General features: G+C 46.1%; 2 protein-coding genes across 2 annotated transcripts; both read right to left on the bottom strand.

Moving 5' to 3' along the window:
- Positions 1-92: 92 nt before the first annotated feature.
- On the bottom strand, positions 93-3662 carry xrcc2 (X-ray repair complementing defective repair in Chinese hamster cells 2). Its single transcript, XM_069667485.1, has 6 exons — positions 3570-3662; positions 2892-2973; positions 2737-2772; positions 2491-2640; positions 2124-2400; positions 93-871 (listed from the first exon to the last, which is right to left on the bottom strand). Exons 1-6 carry the CDS (start codon positions 3588-3590, stop codon positions 577-579), a joined length of 861 nt encoding a protein of 286 aa, XP_069523586.1. The 5' UTR covers positions 3591-3662; the 3' UTR covers positions 93-576.
- A 1884-nt stretch (positions 3663-5546) lies between these two features.
- On the bottom strand, positions 5547-10206 carry LOC138595711 (uncharacterized). The gene is made up of 4 exons (XM_069667079.1): positions 10050-10206; positions 9544-9915; positions 8801-9186; positions 5547-7962 (listed from the first exon to the last, which is right to left on the bottom strand). Exons 1-4 carry the CDS (start codon positions 10204-10206, stop codon positions 6436-6438), a joined length of 2442 nt encoding a protein of 813 aa, XP_069523180.1. The 3' UTR covers positions 5547-6435.
- Between the last annotated feature and the right edge of the window lie 8860 nt (positions 10207-19066).

The following is a 19066-nucleotide window of genomic DNA, read 5'->3' as shown; positions in this document are numbered from 1 at the left end:
CACATGCGTGTTCTTTTTAATGGATCATTTTATTTTGAAATAAAACTTCAGTGCTGTCAGTAATTATTTCAAACACTGAGACAAAACCAGAAGACAGACACATTTTAGAAATACAGCAATAAAGAATCCATAAATCATGTGTACAGCATGCTCACGCAAACATTTATTAATGACATAACATACTTTACAGTCAGTGGAGGAAGAATGAATGTTAGAGCAGCAGTTTACTGTTGGAGCTGCTCTCTTTACAGTTTACTTGTTGAGTTCAAAATACTGCAGAGTCTTAAAAAGCTGTTGTTCTGCTTCAAGCCTCCGGAACAACATGTGTTCCTCTGATGCAGCCTGCAGCAGTGACGGTTAGATCTCAACACTTCCTGCTGTGCAGTAAGGCATGATAAAAACACAACCCCTCCTGGATCACAACAAGCTTTCATTGACCTCTGACAAACATATGTACACATAGACACGGGCATATAACAAAGTGCTCTTTCACTGTGAAATCAACAGAAATCAAACCGACAGCATCCTGTACACAGACATTAAGTGACACTAAGCATCAGGTCTGTCAGTCACAGTTCAGATAAACTCCACTCCTCCGTCCGTCACGTGGAAGGAGCTGCACCTGGAAGTCTTCGTCCCAGAGGAGGAGGAGTGGACGGCAAAGACCTGTCTTCTCACCGGCTCCTTGCTGCCTCCTGCTGTGGCAGCCATGTTGTTTGAAGCCTCCTGCCTGGAGCACCACAGCCGGTGGCTCACCAGCCGTTGCCAGGAGCGACAGAGGAAGGGCCGGTTGTACTCCGAGGAAGAGGAGGGTCCACTGTAGCTCCTCCTGATGGCGTGGCAGGTGGCGAAGACAGTGATTCTGTAATCCCTGAGGGGAGGAGTCACAGAGGAGACTGATTCAGCTGTGAACAGATTTGTACATGCAGAGAGTTAGCAAACTGTTGCTCCATCACGTTCCTCCAGAACAGCTTCAGTTCTCCAGCTGATGCTCATACCTGAATCAATCACCATCCGGCCGTATTTCTGCGCTCAGTTAAAGTCTAAACTCCGTCTCCACAGGCTGTCACATGCCCGTATGCTGTGTAGTTCGTATATCTCACTGATAAACACAGAGCTTTAGAGGGACATCAGGCTTCATGAGCAAAGTTTCATGGGATGCGAAGCCAGGGTTGCCATGTCCGCGCTTTTTCCACATGAATTGGGCGACTTTTGAAGTGTCTTTAGAGGTGCGAGGCCCTGTGTGGCCCGGTACTAAACAACCTACCCGGACCCGCGGACCGGGGGTTGGGAACCCCTGCTCTAGCACATTCTTACTGGCAATAACCTCCCAAACCCATAATGAACGGCTAGAATGTCTTCAACGTGTCACCTTCTTAATATGACAAGAACCATCTAAAGGTAATCTACAGTTTTCAGTGACCTTGAGAACCCCTGTAGCATACCATAGTTAGAACCTCAAGTGACCACAAGAACCCCCATAGGACCCCTTAAACTGCCTAAGTGACTATTTAAATTCCCAGTGCTCCACAAGAACCTCTGAACCACATAACAGACCACCAGAACCTCGTTAATGACCGTTAAGAACTACCACAAAGACTACTAGAACCAACTGAATAACCGCTGGAACTGCACAACCATCTAAAGGATCCTTGGAACTTATTATTGGCCATTAGAAGCTCCTTAGTGACCATTAAAACCTCTTACATACACACTAGAACCATCTACAGAACCTCTTAAAGGACTCCTATCTCCTCAGTAGTCCTATAGTACCTCTCCAATGACCGCAGAAACAACCCAACAACCAACAGGTTCTCTACAACTTCAAAGACAACTAGACTGAAGAAGTGACTACGTACCACATGAATAAGAAATGCAAAACCAACCTAAAGGATCCCTAGAATCTCTTAAAGGACCTCTTGTATCTCGTCAACAGCCCTGAAATCCACCTGCTGTGCCCCTTTAGCTTAGGGGGAACCTTCTCAGGGACTGCAAGAACCACCCATAGGACCCCTTAAAGTGCATTTAACTTTCCAATGTCACACAAGAACCTTTGAACCACATTAAATACCTCTAGAACCACCTAATGGATCACTAGAACCTCCTGTTTGATGAATAGCTACCTGAGCAGTCGGCCCAGCAGCTCTGCACACTTGCTGAGCTTCTCTTCCTGCTTGGTGAGGCTGGCCCCACCCTCACTGCGGTCCAGCCAATAGAAGGCAGAGATGCTGTCAATGAGAAGGAGCGCCAGGCCTGGTCGTGAAGACAATGTGGTCTCCAGGAAGTGGAGGGTGAGGAGGAGCTGGGAGGAGGAGGAGCAGTGGACCACCAGGAGACGAGACAGACACGAACGCAACACCACCTCGTCCGAACCTGCCAAGGGCGAGCCGGCCGAATGAGCTAAAAGCAGAAAGAAAGAGAGAGAAATGAGACATTAAGTGCAGGTTACTCTGCTTCTTCATCTTCTTTGGCGTCTGACAGCGCGCGTACCTGCGTTCAGTCTGCTGTCCAAGATGCTGACTAGTCGTAACATGTCCAGAGAGTAGTCGGTGTCCACAAACACAACATCGACCTCCAGACCACCGCTTGCTGTCGGCAACACACAGCGACACAGTAGGTGGTAGAGCAGCTCAGTCTTACCTGATGCACACACGCAGGCACACACACACACACACACGTTTAGAGGAAGTTCCAACCAGATGAAAAGCAGAAGTGTTTCCTGTAAAGTAACCTTACCTGTTCCCTCCGTCCCATACAGCTCCACCACCTCACCTGGCAGAGTGAAACACATGTGAACTGACCAGTCACTGTGTGTGCTATAACAGTTATTAACAGTGTAATCAATGATGTCATGTGACGTGTGCTGACAACAAGTGGGCGTGGTCAGTCACCATGGTTGGGTCCTCCATCTTCAGGAAACAGACGAGGTTCGATGTCCTTCAGACACCGACGAGCCTCCAGGCGAGCGAACAACTGCAAAGACACACGACCAATCACTCTGCTGTTTATACAGAGCACCTGTACGTAGACTGTACTACCCACTACACATACAGAGCACCTGTACGTAGACTGTACCACCCACTACACATACAGAGCACCTGTACGTAGACTGTACCACCCACTACACGTACTGAGCACCTGTACGTAGACTGTACCACCCACTACACATACAGAGCACCTGTACCTAGACTGTACCACACACTACACGTACTGAGCACCTGTACGTAGACTGTACCCCCCACTTCACATACTGAACACCTGTACGTAGACTGTACCACCCACTACATACTGAGCACCTTTACGTAGACTGTACCCCCCACTACACATACTGAGCACCTGTACGTAGACTGTACCCCCCACTACACATACTGAGCACCTGTACGTAGACTGTACCACCTTCTGGTACTATGGAAATCTGTTACTGGGTATAGACTGAACAGGCCGCTGTGCTGGTTTGCAGTAGCAGTTCTCGTGCATCAGACTGCCTGTGATGTTAAACCGAGTAAAACAGTAACAGCTCAGATCCTGTATTTTCTGCTAAATGTAACGTAACTTGTGTATTTTCTGACCTGAGCGCCACTTTCCGTCATTGGAGAAAGGACTTCATCTTCTTCGTCTTCAAAACAATAAAACGCCGCCGCTTCTGTGAGCTCACTTCCTGTTTGCCGTTTTACCGTAATGGACGGAGCGCGAGACGTTACCGTAAAGTATTTAAATGAGGTCAGCGGTAGAAGGAGTCCTCAGATGTTCGTCAGACACTCTAGAGGTCTTCCACACGTGTCTCACGGCAGATTTTATATCTTGTAAGGATGTTTTGTATGTTTAAGACAGAAAATAAAGAAAAATATTTCATCTTTAATTATTCAAACTGCACTTTGTTTCTGCTCCTGCTAAACTTTGCACGATTCATCTCGAACATTTAGTACCACTTCATCAGTATACTTGCACAACATCTCTGCACACTGTAATGGCACATTAACACCTTGAATCACTTTACCTGCATATTAACAACCTGTACACTGTAATTACACATTTACAACTGAAGACTGTATGGTACATTAACACCTCCACCTCCCTGTAATGTTTGTTTACATTAAAGGTATGTTAGTTTTATATTTAGATTCAGTTGAGTAGGTTTACTTTTCAGATATGTTTATATGTAGATATATGTTAGTTTATATTTTAGATTACTATAGTTGAGGTTATTATCCATTATTGCTGTTCAACTTCCTTGATGTACAGTGCTGTGCAAATGTTTTAGGCAGGTGTGACAAAATGCTGTAAACTAAGAATGCTTTCAAACATGGAAGTGTTCATAGTTTATTTCCATCAGTGAACAAAATGCAGTGAATGAACAGAAGAGAAATCTAAATCAGATCAATATCTGGTGTGACCACCCTTTGCCTTCTAAACAGCATCAGTTCTTCTCGGTACACTTGCACACAGTTTCTGAAGGAACTCGGCTGGTAGGTTGTTCCAAACATGTTGGAGAACTAACCACAGATCTGCTGTGGATGTAGGCTTCCTCAGATCCTTCTGTCTCTTCATGTCATCCCAGACAGACTCCATAATGTTGAGATCAGGGCTCTGTGGGGGCCATACCATCACTTCCAGGACTTCTTGTTCTTCTTCACCCTGAAGATAGTTCTTAATGACACTGGCTGCATGTTTGTGGTCGTTGTCCTGCTGCAGAATACATGTGGGGCCAATCATACGCCTCCCTGATGGTATTGCATGATGGATAAGTATCTGCCTGTATTTGTCAGCATTGAGGACACCATTAACCCTGACCAAATCTCCGACTCCATTTGCAGGAATGCAGCCCCAAACTTGAAGGAACCTCCAGCATGCTTCACTGCTGCCTGCAGACACTCGTTATCGTAGCGCTCTCCAGCCCTTCGGCGAACAAACTGCCTTCTGCTGCAGCCAAATATTTCACATTCTGACTCATCAGATGTGTTTTTCATCTGCAGCACTAAGTTTCCTCGGCCGACCACTACGATCCTCAACGTCGCCCGTTTCTTTGTGCTCCTTCCAAAGAGCTTGAACAGCACATCTTGAAACCCCAGTGTGCTTTGAAATCTTTGTCTAGCAGAGACCTTGCTGATGCAGTATAACTACCTTGTGTCTTGGTGCTGTGCTCAGTCTTGCCATGGTGTCTGACCTGTGACATGAAACTGTCTTCCACAGCCTCACCTTGGTAGCAGAGTTTAGCTGTTCCTCAGCCAGTTTTAAGCCTCCTAAACAGGTGTTTCTGTTTCACTTAATGACTGTGTTTCAACCTACATGTGACACTGATGATCATTAGCACCTGTCTGGTATCATTGGTTGATCATGCACCTGACTATAATCCTACAACATCCCTGACTGTGTGCAGGTGTACCTGTAAGCACTGCTGCTGGTTTGAAAGCAAAGCGTAGTAACACCAGATATTGATTTGATTTAGGTTTTCTTTTGTTCGCTCACTGATCGTTTTGTAAATTGATCAAAACAATTTTTATATTTCTGAAAGCATTCTTAGTTTACAGCATTTTTTCACACCTACCTAAAACTTTAGCACAGTACTGTATATATTCTTTTCTTTCTAGTGTTATGTTTACTGTGTGTTTATTTTCTCCTGTGCTGTCGTCGCTTTGATAACCTGCTGCTGTAACAACACAATTTCCCAGTTAGGGATCAATAAAGTCCATCCATCCATGATATAAAAAAAACACTTCCACATATGCAAACTCAACAGTTGTGAACATAAAGTCATTGCTTGTGAACTATTCTTTCCTGTTTTTAAATGAACACAATGACAATGTGGATACTTTAAAATATTAGAACTCTAAAGCGATAAGGACCTCAGACCCCCAGATGCTCCTCTTGGCCCCTCTCTGGGCCTGATGTTATTCATGTTGTACTTTACCTGTGTGTCCTAAATCGTTTGCTACTGTCTTAAAAGAAGTTTGTTTACTTTTGTCATGTGATGTCATATATCGACCTTCTGTGAGCATTAAGAAGCTGAAATTAATCCGTTTAGTCAATTTATTAAACCTGTCAAACAATAAATAAACATCTTACCTGCCATAAGATCACATTTAGTTTTTCACAATAAAAGCACTATAGTATTCAGTCATTCATGGAATAAATTACCAGAATAAAAGCTGAGGTAGTTTTTCTGTCCGCAGATTAAAACATGCAAACACAGAACAGCACACGCTAACAGGAAGAACACTTGAACACAGAGTTCAGGTACAAACAGCTGTCACTCACCTGTTCATCATGTGACATAAAAATGTTCACATTATAGAACAAATAGAGCCTCTATATCGTGGTGCATTAACAGGTGTGCAGTCTGCGCGTGTGTGTAATGAGTATGAAAGCACCATGGTGAAGAAACTCATGACACACGGCTGTCACCTGTCCTCACCTGTTTACAAACCAACCAACCAATCAGAGGAGACGCTGCAGTGTGACACAGCAGGACGGGAAGACAGTCACCTGACTGCTCTGCACGTCCAAGTACATCAGGGGGGTCTGTCTGTATGAACCTGTCTGTCTCTCTGTGTCTGTCCCACCTGTCTGTCGCTCTGTGTCTGTCTGACCTGTCTGTCTCTCTGTGTCTGTCCCACCTGTCTGTCTCTCTGTGTCTGTCTGACCCGTCTGTCTCTCTGTGTGCTCTGTCACCTCAGACCTGTCAATCATTGCTGTGACGTTCAAAGCCCCGCCCTCTGTGTTACTCTTCTTCTGTGGTTTTCTTACACATCCAAACCCCTCTGCTCTTTCCTGATTGGCTGTTACCGGACCATGTGACTGCCCCTCTGACTCCAGGAGGTATCTGATTGGTGGGCCAACCATCGACCTCCTCGGCCGCTTCATCACCTCCTCTGTCTGATTCTCCTCATCGTTGTCCTCCTCGTTTCCTCCTCCATCTCTTCTCCTCCTCTCTCCCTCCTTCAGACAGACTAGTTTCACCTCCTCCTCGTCTCTACATCTCCTTCTCTTCCTCCATGTCCTCCCAGTCCCTCTGTGTCTCTCTGTGTCTGTCTGACCTGTCTGTCTCTCTGTGTCTGTCTGACCTGTTATTCTCTCTCTGACTGTCTGTCTCTCCGCAGCCTTAGATATGTCAATCTTCTCTGAAGCCCCGCCCCCAATCTCACAGTCAGTCATAACCTTTTTTGGTCTTCCTGTTCTGTGTTTGGCCCCATTTGCTACGTCCTTATTGGTCAGACCTGTCTGTCTCTCTGTGTCTGTCTGACCTGTCTGTCTCTCTGTGTGCTCTGTCACCTCAGACCTGTCGATCATTGCTGTGACGTTGAAAGCCCCGCCCTCAGCGTTATTCTTCTTCTGTGGTTTTCTTACACATCCAAACCCCTCTGCTCTTTCCTGATCGGCTGTTACCGGACCATGTGACTGCCCCTCTGACTCCAGGAGGTATCTGATTGGTGGGCCAACCATCGACCTCCTCGGCCTCCTTGGATGCTTCATCACCTCATCATTGTCCTCCTCGTTTCCTCCTCCATCTCTTCTCCTCTTCTCTCCCTCCTTCAGACTGACTAGTTTCACCTCCTCCTTGTCTCTACACCTCCTTCTCTTCTTCCCCCTCCCTCCATTGTTCTCCTGCCGTTTCCTCCGCCCTTTTGCGTCCTTCCTCCTCCTCTTTGTGGTTAAGTAGTCAACCCACCAGTGGGGAGTTTTGAGCACACGCTCTCTGCGTCTCGTCCAATCAGGAGCCTCGGTGGGAGCTGGGAGGAGGGTCCTGTCCCCCTTCACATTGCCTCTCTCTTTTATCTCCTCCTTCTTTCCTTCATCCATGGTGTTGACCTCCTCTTTCGGTCTGTTGTCAGTAGCGTGGGTATCTGGGGGCGTGGCCATGTTGCCATGACGACTGCCTCTGGTGCTGTGATGATAGTGACGGCGTAGACATAGGGCGGAAGTGCGGCTGAGATGGTGTCCTGGCCTGGGGACAGACAGGTGGAGCTGCAGGGAGACAGACAGGTGTGTAATTATCTCAGGTGATGAAGTGGATCAGAGAAGCAAACAGGAAACAAGGTGCAGGACATCCGGAAGTCATGTGACTGTTTGACTGTCATGTGACTCAGCTCAAACTGTGGGTTAGAAAAGGCCCAACTCTCCACTGACAGAGTGCTGACCAGCTGCTAGCTGCTCCTGTTAGCATCTCCTGTTAGCATCTCCTGTTAGCACTGTAACATGTACAGCACACTCACTGAAGCTAACCAACAGCCGTCTATGGAAATGTATGAACTTAACAATAAACATGTAAAATGATCAGATTTCTGTTTCAACCTACATTTAAAATATCCTCATCTAACTTGGTGTAAACAGACTGGGTTTGAAGTGCAGTCACATGGCAGCCATTCTGCTGTTTACACCCAGCGTCAGCATCGTCTGAAGAGAACATCATCAACACATTCATATATATATAATGTAGAATAATATAGGATATAAAAACCATATTAAATATTTAGGCTAAAATCTTGAGAGCAGCAGAGAGGCTGGTGTTTGTCATCAGCTGACTGCAGATCAGTCAGAAAACAAAAGCAGGTGTCAGTGACACAGGATGAGTGTTACTGTGACCAACCTGACAGAGCTGCTGCCCTCGGCCCGCCGCGAAGGACTCTACAGGGCTGCTGTCTGTTCTCTCTGATAGCTCCACCCCTCCGCTCCTCCCCTGCTCCCCCTCCTCCATCCTTCCCTGCCTCTCCACCTTTGCTCCTCTCACTTTGCTGTGATTGGCTGCTGACGGGCCGTGTGACTGCTCCTCATACTCAATCAAGTATCTGATTGGTGGACCAACCGCCTTTCTCCTCGGCCTCTCCGACAGCTCTGGTCTTATCTTCCCCCTGACTCCCTCCTCCTCCTCCACCGGGGTTTTGTCTTCCCCTCCCTCAGCCTGGGTGCGTTTGATTCGTGCCTCAGGTCGTCCCGTTTGGATGCGTCTCCTCCTGCAGTGCTGCCGTGTCTCTACATGTTGTGTCTGGATTCTGATTTTTCTCCTTTCCTTTAATTGGGTGACATCAGGCTGCGACCTCCCACCATTGCACCTCCTTCTGCTCCTCTGACGAGAGGAGTGGGTGGAGCAGCAGGATCTGGACTGAACTCCTCTGGTGCTACACTCGCTCCGCTGACACTTCTTCTTCTCTGCTGTTATTGTGTACTGCCTGTAACCAGGGAAACTCTCACCTGGAGAAAGACAGGTAGATTATTTAACAGTGAAACATTTAGATTTGTGAGATCAACATGAGGACGTGAAGTTAATGTCACATGATGAGGGTCCATGTGTGACGCTTCCCTTTATAAACCTTCTGAGCGCTGACAGACTGATCTGACAGGCTCAGATTGTTCTTCTAAGTGTGTGACAACATGACAGAAAGGATCCCTACAGAGATAGACCTTTTTGTTACAGAGGAAGATGATTGTTTTAACCACACACAGACGTTACATCGCTCTCTGCACACACACCAGACTCCATTCAGAAAAACACTGATTTAAGCTCACAGGACACAGGAGCTGCTGCTCTTCTTTCCCGCAACAACTTACTGTTGTCATGTTTTAAGGAGCCCCCCTCCTCCTCCTCCTCCTCCTCCTCCTCCTCTGCCAGGCGGGGGCTCAGAGGAGCGATAAGTCCAGGAGGAGGAGCAGCTGAGGCGTCTGCAGGAGGCAGGAGGGGTGGCAGCTCACACAGAGGTATGCTGGGTAACAAGGCGGTCTGTTGATGGTCTTTGGACTGGTGCTCCTGGTGGTCTGGTGGAGCAGGAGGTCCGCACAGAGGCATTGTGGGTAACTGAGGGTTCCTGAGGTGGGGGCTGAAGTGTGCGTGACGACTGTGTGTGCTGCAGTGCTGCAGCAGAGCGCCCCCTCCTGGTTCATCTGCCCTGACAGAGACACACTGCCACACCACGCCACACACACCTGAACATTGAAGACACACAGACAGACAGACAGGAGGTTAAACAGACAGACAGGAGGTCAGACAGACAGACAGGAGGTCAGACATGTCGAGGCCTCCCGTCCTCAGATGTGTGTGTGTTGCAGGTGAGTCTCACCTGTGTGTCTCCAGCTGAGCTGCTGAGTCAGCAGGTCCACCTGGACAGCAGCGTCTCTCCTCTCTGCTGAGTCGCTCTGACAGCCCACCTCCTTCCTCTCCTCCTCCTCTGGACACTCCCACTGACAGCCCACCTCCCTCCTCCCCTCCTCCCCCATCCTCCTTATGTTCTTCTGCATCACCTGAGCCACCTGCAGGGCGGATGTGACATGGAGCAGGACACTGTAATGAATCATCCAAACAGCAGAAGGAGGTCTGCTCTTATTGAACAGGTGTAACAGAAAGCCGTGTAATCTTTCCTTCAGGTTGATCGATCTGCTAAATTAAATCAGTTAGGAGGCTGTTGTCTCCTCTCCTCCTTCTTTCCTCTCTCCTTATTTGCTCTCCTAAATGGTTCCAAGTAGACATCCATCATGGTTACAATCTTTGATGACTTCAGTAACATGCTGATGACTTTGAATCCGCTAACTCGAGCTTGTGAAAAAGGTTTCCTCTCACTTCAGTGAGGGTCTCAGCCTGGTCTCCGGGTCAAACTGACAGGTTTGAAGTTAAACAAAAAGCAGAGATCTCAGACTGAGGAAATAAACTGTTGAAGGGGTTTTACCCGGAAAGTACTGCATCTCTAACAGAGCTCATGAAGTACACTTCACTTCCTGAGCGAGAGCCCTCCATACTGTCTAACCGCTGTCTGCAGACGCTGTTGCGTTTTGTAGCTTGTCAAAAAAAAAATGCAGAAAAAGGCTGACATCACTTTTTTCACACTTTAGTGAAGGTGTGAGTCTCACTGTGATGCAAGTCGTTCGTTCCTTTGAGTTGATTGGTTACGGTGATAACCAGGCATCAGTGATCTGATCAACTTGGTTCTTCTGGACTCTCCAGGTCTAAAGACATGAGCCTGAGCTCTGCTTTAGCCTCTCAGTATGAACCCGCTGAACATTATTCATCTATCCATCATGAAACCTCGGACTGACTTGTTCAGTAAAGTACTTGTGTTCGGTCATGGCTGTGTATCGGTGAACAGACTTTATCAAATGTTCTTGAATCATTTGTTTCTGTAACTCAGGTTTTCTTGTGTTACATTTAAAGTGTAAATATTAAACACAATATAAACATTAGTAAAGTCATGACTCAGGTGCTTCCTGTCTGCTCACAGTTTGTTTGCAGTACAGAGTATTTCCACACTGCCGAGTGAATGAGGAGTATCTGAGTATTGAAGCACCGGTGCTAGCTTACCTGAGCGTTCATGTGTGTGTGTGTGAACATGTATAATGTAATCTCACTGTGTGTGTGAGTAAAGGCAACTGTTGCTTTAATCAAGCGTTAAGTTAGCTAGCTTCATTAGCTTCATTAGCTCACTAACACGGTAACATTCAGCAGCTTATTATAACGGGAACAACAGACCGTCGGTGAAGTTAGACTTACCGTCAGCATCGTTCCCGCTCCTCAGGTCCAAAAACAAACGTCAGGTGTAGCCGTCTGTTCTGACGTCATGTCGGCTGTTGAAAGAGTGAAAGGTGAGTCTGTGAGCACTGAAAGTTTGGTAAGTTTGTGTTCCAGCAGCTCAGAGGAGTCTCACTGATTCTTCATCATCACAACAAAGTGAAGCAGCTGCTGCTCTGCTGCCCCCAGCGGGCCGGAGGAGGCAGGACGCCATCTTTTCTTCTTCTTCTTCTTCTTCTTCTTCTTCTTCTTCCCTCTTCTTCTTCTTCTGCTTCTCCTCCTCTTTCTCCTTCTGCCTGGTCATAACGCCCTACATGTCTTATCTCCCTGCCAAGACTGACTAGCCTCCCTGCTGTCCTTTGGTTTATTTGATCTGACGTCTGTTAGAGTCAGATCTCAGAGACGGAACATTAGCGCCAACACACCGTCCATCACTTTGTGACATGTGAAAGATACCGACTCTGCAGGTCGGTGACTCTCTAAAGGTGAGAGCAGCTGTCTGCTGTGTGAGATGTTGCTGTGTTATTTTCAGCCTCTGTGTATTATCAACAGTAGTTTCCCTCCTGTCTCTGTGCAGGCTCACCGTGCCTCTGCTCTCATGCAAACCAGAGGTTCACTTTAAAGTCTTCTCAGCAAAGACCAAGTGTTGTGACATGACACAGTCTCCCATTATGATATATCTATGAAGAGCAGAGCCTGTAATAAGACTGCTGATGTTAACGAGGATTGCTTTGTCTCAGTTGCAGAATGATCAGTGAGTCGTAGGGACGGGCTCTTCCTCTAGTCGAGGGCTACATCAGGGAGGTTACTCACACACACGGAGGACTCAGGGTCCTGCCTGTGTTACAGCAGCCATCTTGAACAAATCATGTACGCAATAGAAATATCTGGTGAATATATAATATATAATATAAATAATAAATCATATCAATAATAACTTCAGTTATTATCACCAGTTAATGATCTTCAATGAGCTGATTGCCTTTGTGCAAAGATCAGACTTTATTTTGAAAATCCAACATCCTTTATTCTCCTTTTTAAGTGTGACTCAGGATTTAATGTTTCACAGCTTCTCTTCTTGTAATGTCCCTTTACCTGCATTATCTCTAATGTCCAGCAGGGGGCGACTTCTCTGGTTGTTAAAGAAGTCTGATTATATAGAAGTCCATGAGAAAATGAGCCCACTGCTCACCTGATTCAACCTGTTCCTGATGTGTTGATCGTGTCAGAGTCCAGCTGAGCTCGCCAGGTTTAATCCTGGGATTCAGGCAAAGATTAGCCCAGTTAGTGACGCGTTTTCCATCAGCCAGCAGTGGTTGGTCTGCCAGAGAGGGTAGGCGGAGCTAAGCGGCTGCTTTTCCGCTCTCTGCAAGTGTTGCGAGTAAACAGTAATCTACTATGGCTGAACAAACAAAGAAAAGATGGATGACTACAGATACAACTTCAACAAGAAGTGAAAATCCAAAGAAGAAGAAACAAACTCGACGCTCAGATGAAGCAAACAGTCTGAAAAGGAAAGCGACCGTCAGCCAGGAAAATCCAGAGTTACAACCGGAGCCGACCGTGGACGTCACACATGCAGCACTGTGTGGATATCTGGGACGTGTGCTCCTGTGATTACTGTTTGTCACCATAGGTGTCGCCAAAGAGAACAAAACTGAAATTGTTGCAGCCAATTCAGACTTGTGTATGTTTGTGTGCGTGAATGTGGGTGTGTGTTCATGATAGGCACTTTGGTTGCTATTGGTTACCTGCACCGCTGTGGGCATAGGTGGTGATTAGTCACATGGAGGCTAGATAGGGGAGACACAGGTGATCAGTGATTAGGGACATGAGAATCAGTGGAAGCCACACAGTTTTTCAACCGTGTCTGTTTGTGTGTCGAGTAAATGAGTTTTTGGTACAGTCGTTTTACACCGTCTTTTTGTAGGTGTTATTAATGTTTTGATCTAATAAAGTGTTTAACGCATACGATGGAGGACCTCATTTTTTACACACCAGCATGAGTTGGAAAGGCTTCAAGTTCCCTCAAGCGGCTTTTTTTTGTGGATCGATTGCCGCTACAGTTTGTTAAAAAACTTAGCTTCTTGCTGCGCTCCACCGGACTCCATGCAACAGCTGATTCCACTCAATTGAATGCAGACACAGCGACAGCCTTGGAAAAGCAACGCCGAAGAATCACGGTAGGACTGATTGAGAATTGTTAAGCACTGTGGAAGAGATTGGCCTTCTCACAAAAGGATACAGGTAAATCCTGCTGCAGTTCAAATAAAGCCTTCGGCTCGTAAATCAGTCAAAATGAGTGACGTTGCTGCAGCTGTCAATCAACGTGATAAAAGACCGGTCAAACTCACCTTTAAAGCCATGGAAGCAAAAATAATATCACAACAAAAGGAAAGGAATCTCAGAATAAAGAAACTGCATAAATTAACAAAGGAAGTTGGACAACTCATGACTTCAAAGGAAAATGCGTCTGTTGTGCAATCGATGCGTGAAGTCTTCTTAAAGCTGTGTGTGGAAAGCAATGAGTTGCATCAATCATTGAGATCGTTAATACCTGAGGATGAAATGTTAAAACAAGATGAGTGGGTTGAAACTCGAATGCGAAATAATAAAGAAATATTACGAAAAATGGAAGAGTGGTTGCTTGATAAAAATGAACAAGATGACTATGGTGATGCAAATATGTTTAATGATGATGTCGCTGCAAATTCAAATGTGCTGGGTGATGCTGCTGCTGCTTCTGTGTTTAATGACAAAGATGCTCCAACCGTGGTCACTGACGATATTGCTCCTGGTGACAGCATTTCTAATGTTGGTCGTAAAACATGTTCATCTGCTGGCCGCTCCAGCAACAGGTCTTCAAGGTCCTCAGCCGCCTCTGCCCGTCTAAAAGCAGAGGCTGAAAGGGCTGCTCTCCTTGCTATGGCAGCTGCCTTAAAAGAAAAACATGAATTGGAAGCTCAGGAGGAGCAAATCAGGCAGAAAAAGGAGCTTCTTGCATTACAAAGCCAAATTGCTGCTCACACTGCAAGAGTTAATGTGCTGAAGTCCGGAGAATCTGATGTTCAGAGCTCCGGAGCCCATTCTAATGGAATGAATTCATATCTGGAAAGGTCAAAACGCAAATCATCTCTCAGACCCTCTGCTGTAGAGTTTGTTCCACAAAGTTCAAACCCCCAGTTCCATCATTCACCACTAGGAGGCAACAAGGCTGCAATGCCAATGGAGGCAAAGCCGAAACATTCAAGCTCCCAGTTCCATCATCTACCACTAGGAGGCAGCAAATCTGCCATGTCAATGGGTGCACGGCCCAAGGAAAGCTTTGTACAGGATGGAACAGGGGTTCATGCTCTGAATCCAAAACCCAGCATGTCTCAAGGACTTCAGGAAACATATCATGTTCATCACACCCAAGAACCCACCACCTGTTTTAAGCAGGAATCCATTCAGTGCAATGACCTAATGTAAACCAGCACGGATCGAGGCAAATTTCTTGCCATAATGCAACGGCAAAATGACATTACAGCTCTTCTGGTGCAGCAGCAGTCCTCATTGTCACTGCCACCAAGAGATATACCAACCTTTGATGGAGACCCACTCGAATACAGTACATTCATCAGAGCATGTCAGCACGGAGCGGAAGGAAAGGCAGCTAGCAGCATAGACCGCCTATATTTCTTGGAGCAATATACAAAAGGACAACCAAGAGAACTGGTTAAGAGCTGTCAACACATGCCACCTGACAGGGGATATCAAAGAGCAAGAGAACTCTTACAAGAACGCTTTGGAAATGAGCAAAAAATAGCCAGTGCATACATGGAGAAAGCTCTTGGATGGCCACCAGTAAAGTCAGAGGACATCAAGGATTTGCAAGCTTTTGCATTGTTTCTCCGTGTCTGCTGTAATGCTATGGAGGATGTCAGTTACATGTCAGAGATGAACATGCCATCTAACATGCGTGCCATTATCCTGAAGCTACCTTATAAACTAAGGGAAAAATGGAGGAACACTGCTTATGAAATGCAGGAGAAGCACCACCGTCAAGCAGGCTACAGTGATATTGTCAAATTTATTGAGAGACAAGTATCTATTGTTTCTAATCCAGTCTTTGGAAACATTCAGGATACAGCCATCTCATCACCAAATAATAAAAATGGAAACAAAGTTTTTCAGGCTCGCATCAAGAGAAGAGGAAGCAGTTTCGCAACTTCTGTGGCAGCTGTCAATTCTAAAACTGTGACCCAAATGCAAAAGGAGAAAAGCTTGCCTGATAAACTCATAAAGGTGTTTTGTCTGCTGTGTGAAGAGGGTCACAAATTGGAGTCGTGTCCCAAGATGGAGAAGAAGTTACACCGAGAGAAAATGGACTTCTTAAAAGAGAAAGGTGCTTGTTTTGGGTGTTTATCTGTTGGACACATGAACAAAGACTGTCATAGGCGTCTGACTTGCAAATTGTGTAACCTGAAGCATCCTACCATCCTCCACATTCCTCCAAGAAAAGAGATTAAATCAGAGGACACACAGCAGGAAACACCAGAGGACAGTCGTGTAGTTTCTCCCAAGACATGTGGCCATATAGGGGCCGGAGCACAGGATTGCCTCTTGGCAATTGTACCTGTACAGGTCAAGGTTAACAAAGGCAGCAAGATAGTAACCACCTACGCGTTCTTAGATCCTGGCAGCACAGCCACTTTCTGTTCTGAGCGACTCATGAGGGAGCTAAAGGTCAGAGGAAGAAGTGCCAAATTTCTCCTGACAACGATGAACCAAGAAAGGTTTGTTGACAGTCACATAATCTAAGGACTGGAGGTAGCTGCACTCAATAGTAACGCTTACTTTGAGTTGCCTGACGTGTACACACAGTGCCAGATGCCTGTGACCCGTGATAACATCCCACGGCAGGAAGAGTTAAGTGCCTGGTCTCACCTAAACTCTGTTGAAATTCCCGTCATTGATGCCGATGTGGAGTTGTTAATTGGAACCAATGTTCCAAAAGTAATGGAACCATGGGAGGTGGTTAACAGTAATGGTGAAGGACCGTATGCCATCCGAACCCTATTGGGCTGGGTTATTAACGGGCTACTGAGAGGAGGCAGTGAGACTGAGAGCAGCTGTCACACCATTACAGCCAACCGGATATCCATCGCTCACATAGAGGAACTGCTGGTGACGCAGTATAACCATGATTTCAATGAAAAAACGACAGATGAAAAGCCAGAAATGTCCAGAGAAGATCTTAAATTCATGAACATTATGAACAGCTCGGCTGAATTTAATAATGGACATTACTGCTTGAGATTACCTTTCAGAAATGAGGACGTTGTCATGCCCAATAATCGCCACGTCGTTGAGCAAAGGGCCCTCATGCTGAAAAGGAAATTGGAGAAAAATTCTACATTCAAGGCGGAGTACACTCAGTTTCTCAACGATGTTATAAACAAAGGCTATGCAGAGAGGGTGCCAGAACACCAGCTGGAAAGAAACGCAGGTAAAGTCTGGTACATCCTGCATCATGGCGTGCACCATCCAAAAAAGAAAACTTTGAGAGTGATGTTTGATTGTGGGTCAAGCTTCAAAGACACCTCACTCAACAGTCAGTTACTGCAAGGACCGGACTTGACAAATTCTCTGTTTGGAGTCCTCACAAGATTCCGTCAAGAACCCATTGCAGTGATGGCGGATATACAGGCAATGTATCACCAAGTTAACGTTGCAAAACAGGATGTAGACTTTCTCCGCTTCCTCTGGTGGCCAAATGGGGAACTGGCACAACATCTCACTGAGTACAGAATGACAGTTCACCTGTTTGGCGCAACATCATCACCCAGCTGTGCTAGCTTTGCTTTAAGAAAGACTGCTGAGGACAACAAGGCAGCATTTCCAGCACATGTCATTGATACCATCAAGCACAATTTTTATGTGGACGACTGCTTGAAGTCCTTGCCGTCAGAAGCTGAAGCCACAGCTTTGGTGAGAGACCTGACAGCTTTGTGCCAGTTAGGAGGCTTTCAGCTGGTAAAATGGATCAGCAACAACAGATCAGTGCTGGAATCCATTGAAGTGGAAAAACGAGCCAAGGAAGTAAAGGAATTGGATTTGGACAGAGACAATCTCCCTGTGGAGAGAACACTGGGATTGCAGTGGTGCGCAGAAACTGACACCTTCAGGTTCAAAATGGCATTACAAGAAAGACCATTTACAAGACGGGGTATTTTGTCTGTCATAAGCTCAGTGTACGACCCTATTGGATTTTTAGCACCCTTTATCTTACCTGTCAAGTTGATGCTGCAAAATCTTTGTAGGCTGAACTACAGTTGGGATGAGCACATCCCTCAAAGCTACCAGCAGCAGTGGGTCGGTTGGCTAGAAGATATAAAAAGGCTCAGTACATTAAGTGTGCCAAGATGTGTCAGGCCTAAAGACAACGGACAGCTCATGAGTGCCCAATTACATCATTTCTCCGATGCTAGCGAGGATGGGTACGGCACAGTCTCCTACCTGCGGCTGCAGAATGAAAGGAACCAGGTTCACCTTGCCTTCCTCCTGGGAAAGGCACGAGTTGCTCCAGTAAAGAAAATGACAATTCCAAGGATGGAACTAACAGCCGCTGTGCTTGCAGTGAGGGTCGACAGGATGTTGAAAGCAGAGCTGCAATTAAAGCTGGAAAATTCTATCTTCTGGCACAGATGGATTTGGGACTACTACCTCTGTTACAGGAACGACAACGGTGGATAAAGGACAAGAGAAGCTTTGTTGCAGGAGATATTGTTCTGGTGGCGGACTCCACTGCTCCTCGCGGATCCTGGCTGTTAGGGAAGGTACTGCAGACCTTTCCTGACACACATGGACTGGTGCGGTCTGTCAAAGTTCAGACCAAGTACAATATATTGGAGCGACCGATTACGAAGATCTGTCTGCTGTTGGAAGCGGATTAAAGACTCTTGTAAAGACTCTGAGCTTGGGATCAAATTGACTCTATGGACACATGAACATCACTGAAAAAAGAAGAAACTATTGTAATTGGCTTCAAATGTTCTATGGAGGAAATTGTTATGTTATTATACAGTAACAATTAGGGGCCGGTGTGTTGCAGCCAATTCAGACTTGTGTATGTTTGTGTGCGTGAATGTGGGTGTGTGTTCATGATAGGCACTTTGGTTGCTATTGGTTACCTGCACCGCTGTGGGCATAGGTGGTGATTAGTCACATGGAGGCTAGATAGGGGAGACACAGGTGATCAGTGATTAGGGACATGAGAATCAGTGGAAGCCACACAGTTTTTCAACCGTGTCTGTTTGTGTGTCGAGTAAGTTTTTGGTACAGTCGTTTTACACCGTCTTTTTGTAGGTGTTATTAATGTTTTGATCTAATAAAGTGTTAAACGCATACGATGGAGGACCTCATTTTTTACACACCAGCATGAGTTGGAAAGGCTTCAAGTTCCCTCAAGCGGCTTTTTTTTGTGGATCGATTGCCGCTACAGAAATCTTGATTCTGACTTTAACTACTTTTTAAGCTAGCTCATGGAGAAAGTGAGGAGACGAGCGGAGGAGAACAAGTCAGACACACACAGAG

Source organism: Semicossyphus pulcher, unplaced genomic scaffold (genome assembly GCF_022749685.1).
Source record: "Semicossyphus pulcher isolate SPU_LCO1_2020_fin unplaced genomic scaffold, fSemPul1.0.p SCAF_18, whole genome shotgun sequence".
Taxonomy (NCBI): domain Eukaryota; kingdom Metazoa; phylum Chordata; class Actinopteri; order Labriformes; family Labridae; genus Semicossyphus; species Semicossyphus pulcher.
The sequence above is the reverse complement of the archived record's forward strand: the minus strand, read 5'-3'. Positions and strand labels throughout refer to the sequence as shown.

Bases quoted from the DNA above. Each gene is read 5' to 3' on its own strand.
- xrcc2 (XM_069667485.1), bottom strand. From the start codon at position 3,590: ATGACGGAAAGTGGCGCTCAG. The intron at 2,773-2,891 runs GTGACTGACCAC...TCACTCTGCCAG, and splicing joins AGATGGAGGACCCAACCATG to GTGAGGTGGTGGAGCTGTAT. The intron at 2,641-2,736 runs GTAAGGTTACTT...TGTGTGCATCAG, and splicing joins GTATGGGACGGAGGGAACAG to GTAAGACTGAGCTGCTCTAC.
- LOC138595711 (XM_069667079.1), bottom strand. From the start codon at position 10,206: ATGGGGGAGGAGGGGAGGAGGGAGGTGGGCTGTCAGTGGGAGTGTCCA. The intron at 9,916-10,049 runs GTGAGACTCACC...TTCAATGTTCAG, and splicing joins GCTCAGCTGGAGACACACAG to GTGTGTGTGGCGTGGTGTGG. The intron at 9,187-9,543 runs GTAAGTTGTTGC...GTCTTTCTCCAG, and splicing joins CTCCTTAAAACATGACAACA to GTGAGAGTTTCCCTGGTTAC.